This window comes from Nothoprocta perdicaria, unplaced genomic scaffold (assembly GCF_003342845.1).
Source record: "Nothoprocta perdicaria isolate Ctin4 unplaced genomic scaffold, notPer1 scaffold_439, whole genome shotgun sequence".
NCBI classification, from domain to species: Eukaryota; Metazoa; Chordata; class Aves; order Tinamiformes; family Tinamidae; genus Nothoprocta; species Nothoprocta perdicaria.
In genome coordinates, this window is record NW_020455687.1 from 233,610 (window position 1) to 239,097 (window position 5,488).

At 61.4% G+C, this 5,488-nt stretch overlaps 1 protein-coding gene across 1 annotated transcript in view; it reads right to left on the reverse strand.

Annotated features, from left to right (window-relative positions):
• Window positions 1-5,424, reverse strand: part of KIF3C (kinesin family member 3C) — a 10,474-nt gene extending 5,050 nt beyond the window's left edge. The window contains exons 1-2 of the mRNA XM_026046340.1: window positions 3,999-5,424; window positions 106-207 (exon numbers count right to left, since the gene is read on the reverse strand). Of these exons, the coding sequence (XP_025902125.1) occupies window positions 106-207; window positions 3,999-5,411 (1,515 nt within the window). The 5' untranslated portion in view covers window positions 5,412-5,424. The remainder of the gene's footprint in view (window positions 1-105; window positions 208-3,998) is intronic.
• Window positions 5,425-5,488: the final 64 nt, after the last annotated feature.

The window sequence follows — 5,488 nt, forward strand, 5'->3', positions numbered from 1 at the left end:
CTGCAGCTCTGGGAGCCCTTGTCAGGACCCGCATCCCTGGGCAGGACCCACATCCCTGGAGCCCTGGGAGTCCTGGGAGCCCAGGAGCGGGGCCGGCGCCGTTACCTGCTCCGCTATCTCCTGCCGCTTGAGCTCCAGCATCTTCTGCTGCTCGTTGGTGTGGTCCATGATGTTCCTGCCACCGATGAGCAGCTTGCTCTCCATGGCCTGYGGGCACAGAGGCGTCAGCGCGGGCTCTGCTCCGGGGCCACCACCGCAGCGGGGACCTGTCGCTGGTGGCCACAGCAGGTGCCCGGGTGACTCATGTAGGGGTAGGGGACCCACAGGAGCCTGGGGACAGAAGTGGCCTCCAGCTCCAGCCCTTTGCTGCAGGTAGAGGGCAGGGCTGGCATCCTCCAGCCACCTCCTTCCTCCACCCAAGGTCCATCCTCTTCTCCACGTCCTGGGAAACCTCCCTCGCCCCATTTCCCTGTGGGAAAGCGGGACTGAGGAGCCGGGTGTTTCCAGGACGCAACGGCCGCTGCCCTGGCAATGAGGGCAGGAGCGGCGGAGTGCCCGGAACTGCGGGAAGGAGCACCCTGGTCCTGGGATCGCCCTGGTCCTGGGAGCACCATCATCCTGGGAGCATCCTGGTCCTGAAAGCACCCTGGTCCTGGGATCACCCTGGTCCTGGGAGCATCCTCATCTCAGGATTGACCTCATCCTGGTGTTAGCCTGGTCCTGGGAGCACCATCATCCTGGGAGCATCCTCATCCTGTCAGCACCCTTGTCCTAAGGAGCACCATCCTCATCCCAGGATCGACCTCATCCTGGGATCAGCCTGGTCCTGGGAGAACCATCATCCTGGGAGTACCATCATCCCAGGAACACCCTGATCCTGGGAACATCCTCATCCCGGGAGCATCCTCATCCTGAGATCAACCTCATCCTGGGGATCACCCTCATCCTGGGAGCATCCTTGTCCTGGGGAGCACCATTATCCTGGGAGCATCCTCATCCCGGGAACACCCTGGTCCTGGGAGCACCCTTGTCCTGGCAGCATCCTCACCCTGGGAACACTCTCACCTTGGGCTGCATCGTCATGCAGGGGAACAACCTCGTCCTGGCTGCAGCCTCATCCTGGGGAGCATCCTCGTCTCTCAGAGCCTCCTGGTCCTGGGGGGCACCCTCATCCCTTGGAGCATCCTCATGGTGGGAGCACCCTGGTCCGGGAGCACCCTCGTCCCTTGGAGCACCCTCAATGTGGGAGCACCTTCATCATGGGAGCAGCCTTGTCCCTCGGAATACCCTCCATGTGGGAACACCCTCGCCCTGGGGAGACCCTGGTCCCTTGGAGCACCCTCATGGTGGGAGCACCCTGGTCCTGGGAGCAACCTCGTCCCTTGGAGCACCCTCACCCTGGGGGCTCCCTTGTCCGGTGCCACCCCACACTGCCCCCCAGGTGCCCTCGGTGCCTGCGGGACCCCACACGGTGCCTGCCGGGCCACGGGGCCACCGGGGCTGGTGTGGAGGCCATGCAGCTCCCAGCACCTGCGTGCACCGCGGGCACCGCGCACGCGTGTGCTCCTGTGCACGCGTGTCCCCCACGATGTCCCCGCGGGGCCGGCACGCGCTGCCCGCCCCAGCAATGGCAGCACCCGGCCAAGGGGCTGCCGAGCGTGAAACCCGTCCTGACAGCGGCCGCACGGGAGCTGCCGCCGGCGCTGCCAGCGGGCAGGGGGTGTGTGTGCATGTGTGTGCAGCGTCGATGTGCATGTGTGTGCTGCATGTGTGTGCTGCATGTGTGTGCATGTGTGTGCAGCGTCGATGTGCATGTGTGTGCTGCATGTGTGTGCATGCGTGTGCAGGATGTGTGTGCATGTGCGTGCAGCAGGGATGTGCATGTGTGCTGCATGTGTGTGCATGTGTGTGCTGCATGTGTGTGCATGTGTGTGCAGGATGTATGTGCATGTGTGGGCAGCAGGGATGTGCATGTGTGTGCTGCATGTGTGTGCATGTGTGTGCAGGATGTATGTGCATGTGTGTGCTGCATGTGTGTGCATGTGTGTGCAGCAGGGATGTGCATGTGTGTGCAGCGTGGATGTGCATGTGTGTGCTGCATGTGTGTGCTGCATGTGTGTCCAGGATGTATGTGCATGTGTGTGCAGCATTGATGTGCATGTGTGTGCTGCATGTGTGTGCATGTGTGTGCAGGATGTATGTGCATGTGTGTGCAGCATCGATGTGCATATGTGTGCAGTGTCGATGTGCATGTGTGTGCAGCAGGGATGTGCATGTGTGTGCAGCATGGATGCGCACGTGTGCAGGTTGTATGTGCATGTTTGTGGAATGTATGTGCATGTGTGTGCAGCATGGATGTGCATGTGTGTGCTGCATGTGTGTGCATGTGTGTCCAGGATGTATGTGCATGTGTGTGCTGCATGTGTGTGCATGTGTGTGCAGGATGTATGTGCATGTGCATGCAGCAGGAATGTGCATGTGTGTGCTGCATGTGTGTGCATGTGTGTGCTGCATGTGTGTGCATGTGTGTGCAGGATGTATGTGCATGTGTGGGCAGCATTGATGTGCATGTGTGTGCAGCGTCGATGTGCATGTGTGTGCAGCAGGGATGTGCATGTGTGTGGGATGTGTGTGCATGTGTGTGTAGGATGTATGTGCATGTGTGTGCAGGATGTGTGTGTGCACATGTTTGCAGGATGTGTGTACACATGTGTGCAGAATGGATGTGCACATGTGCAGGATGTATGTGCATGTGTGCAGGATGGATGTGCATGTGCAGGATGTATATGTGCAGGATGGATGTGCAGGATATATGTGTATATGTGTGGAATGTGTGTGCACATGTGTGCAGGATGTGTGTGCGCATATGTGCAGGATGGATGTGCACGTGTGGGATGTGTGTGCATATGTGTGCAGGACACGTCTGCATGTGTGCAGGATGTGTGTGCATATGTGTGGGATGTGCATGCATGTGTGTAGGATGTAGGTGCACATGTGTGCAGGATGCACGTGCATGTGGGGTGTGTGCGCACATGCGCACAGGAAGTGTGTGCAGGATGTATGTATATATGTGCAGGATGTGTGTGCATGTGTACGGGATATGTGTGTGCACATGTGTAGGATGTGTGTGCACATGCCTGCAGGATCTGTGTAAATGTGTGTGCACATATGTGCAGGACATGTGTACATGTATTCAGGATATATCTGCACACGTGTGCAGGATGTGTGTGCATATGTGTGCAGGATGCATGTGCATGTGTGCAGGATGTGCATGCACATGTGTACAAGATGTGCATGCACGCACATGTGCAGGATGTGCGCACACACATGTACCAGATGTGCGTGCATGCACATGTGCAGGACGTGCATGCACACACGTACAAGATGTGCATGCCCACAAATGTGCAGGATGTGCATGCACACACGTCTAGGGATGCACAGACACGCCCGGAGCGTGTGTGCACACGTGTGCAGCATGCGTGTGTGTGCACATGGATGCAGCGCACACCGGGGCCCGGGTGCAGCGCGGGTGTGCGCGGGTGTGCACTGTACACTCGCCTGTGCACCTATACACACACACACACACCCAGGGTGTCTGCAAGGCGTGTGCAGCACCGTGCCCGCCGCGCTGCAGCGCCAGGTCACCGCGTCACCGTGTGGGTGCTGCCGATGTCCCCCGTGCAGGGCGCGCGCGCCGCGGCCGCCGGCGCCCGCAGCCGCTTTCTGGTGGCGAGCCGGGCACCAGCGCCCTGGTGCAGAGGCACCCGCAGCGCTGCCGGCCGCGGYGCCGCCGTGCCCGCCGTTACTCAGCACATACCGGCCCCGCGTGGCCTCCGGCCAGCCCTGGCGCACGCTGCTGCAGCCTCCAGCCTCCGCGCGGCCCCAACGGGCAGCGGCGCCCGGCACAGCCCCAATCGCTGCACCTCTGCCCTCCTTGCCCATTCCAGCTGTCCAGTTGGGCCACGCAGGTCCCGCGCCCACCCCGACCACRCGCCTACCTTGTACTTGGTGGCCAGGAGCTCCGTGGCCTCCTGCTCCTTGCGCAGGTCCTCTATCATCTTCTCCTTCTCCTCCAGCAGCTTCTGCTTCTCCTCGCTCACCAGGCTGTGGTCATCCTGAATAGCTGCTTTCTCCTCCTCCAGCCTCTCCTTCTGCTCCTTCAGGTAGTTCTCCATGTTCTTCTCCAGGCCATCCTCGTTGTCATCCTCCCCTTCGTTCTCCGTGGTGCTTTCTCCATCCACYGCCTTCTTCCTCCGGCTGCTCCGTCTCCTCTTCTTCCCCAGCATGCCTCGTTTCTCCAGCTGGGCTTTCAGGCGGACGATCTCCTCCTGAAACTCCCGCAGCAGCGTGTCCTTGGGGTCCTCGTTCACCCGCGGCTTGTTCTTGATGTTCTTGGCCCTGTTGGCGAACCGCAGGGTGGAGAGGCTCTCGTCGTAGCTGTGAGAGGCCGGGCCCAAGGTGGCCACCATGATTGTCTTGGCATTGCCGCCCAGGGAGTCCTGCAGCAGGCGGGTCAGCTTGGAGTCCCTGTAGGGGATGTGGGTGCTCTTGCCGTCCACCAGCGCCGAGATGACGTTGCCCAGGGCCGAGAGGGACAGGTTGATCTTGGAGGCTTCCTTGGGGCGCTCCCCGTGGGCGCCCATCTTGCTCTGGCGCTCGCTGCCCGCCAGGTCCACCAGGTTGAGCTTGCCCACGCGGATGTGCTCCTCGCCGTCCAGCCCCGTCTCGCTGCACTCGATGGTGATGAGGAAGATGGCATGGGAGCGCGAGCTGTACTCGTTCATGTTGGTGCTGCCCACMGAGCGCGTCTGGCTCCCCAGGTTCATGACGTGCTCGATCTCCTTGACGTTCTTCGTCACGAAGGAGGAGAGGTCCTTGATGTAAACCCCCGTCTCGGGGTTCTCCTTCAGCTCCAGCTTCTTGTTCTGGTCCTTGGCGAGGAGGTCTCTGATCTCCTCCTGGTAGATCTCCAGGTAGGAGGCCCTCACGAGGTACTGCTGGTTCTGCGAGCGCGAGATGTGGGTGAAGATGTGCTCGAAGGAGATGGGAATGATGCCCCTCTTCTCCGGCTCGGCCCAGGCCCCTTGCATCGTGTAGGTCTTGCCGGTGCCCGTCTGCCCGTAGGCGAAGATGGTGCCGTTGAAGCCCTGCAGCACCGAGTCTATGAGCGGCCGCACCGTCTCGTCGTACAGGTCCGCCTGCTTGGAGCTCGCGTCGTAGACGGCGTCGAAGGTGAAGGTCTTGGGCAGCTCCCCCGGCGAGGCGCGCGGGTTGCGGATGGTCACCTGGCCCAGCTTGACGTCCATGTCGAGGATCCTCTCGTAGCCGGCGGCCTCCTCCTTCCTGCTCATGGGGCGGCAGCGCGCCACCACCTTGAGCGCCTCGCTGCTGCTGCGCGCCTTGCTGGCCATGGCGAGGCCGCGGGCCGGCGCATGGAGCGCGCTGCCGCCCGCCCGCTGCACAATGGGCGCGCTCAAGCGCGCGGGCC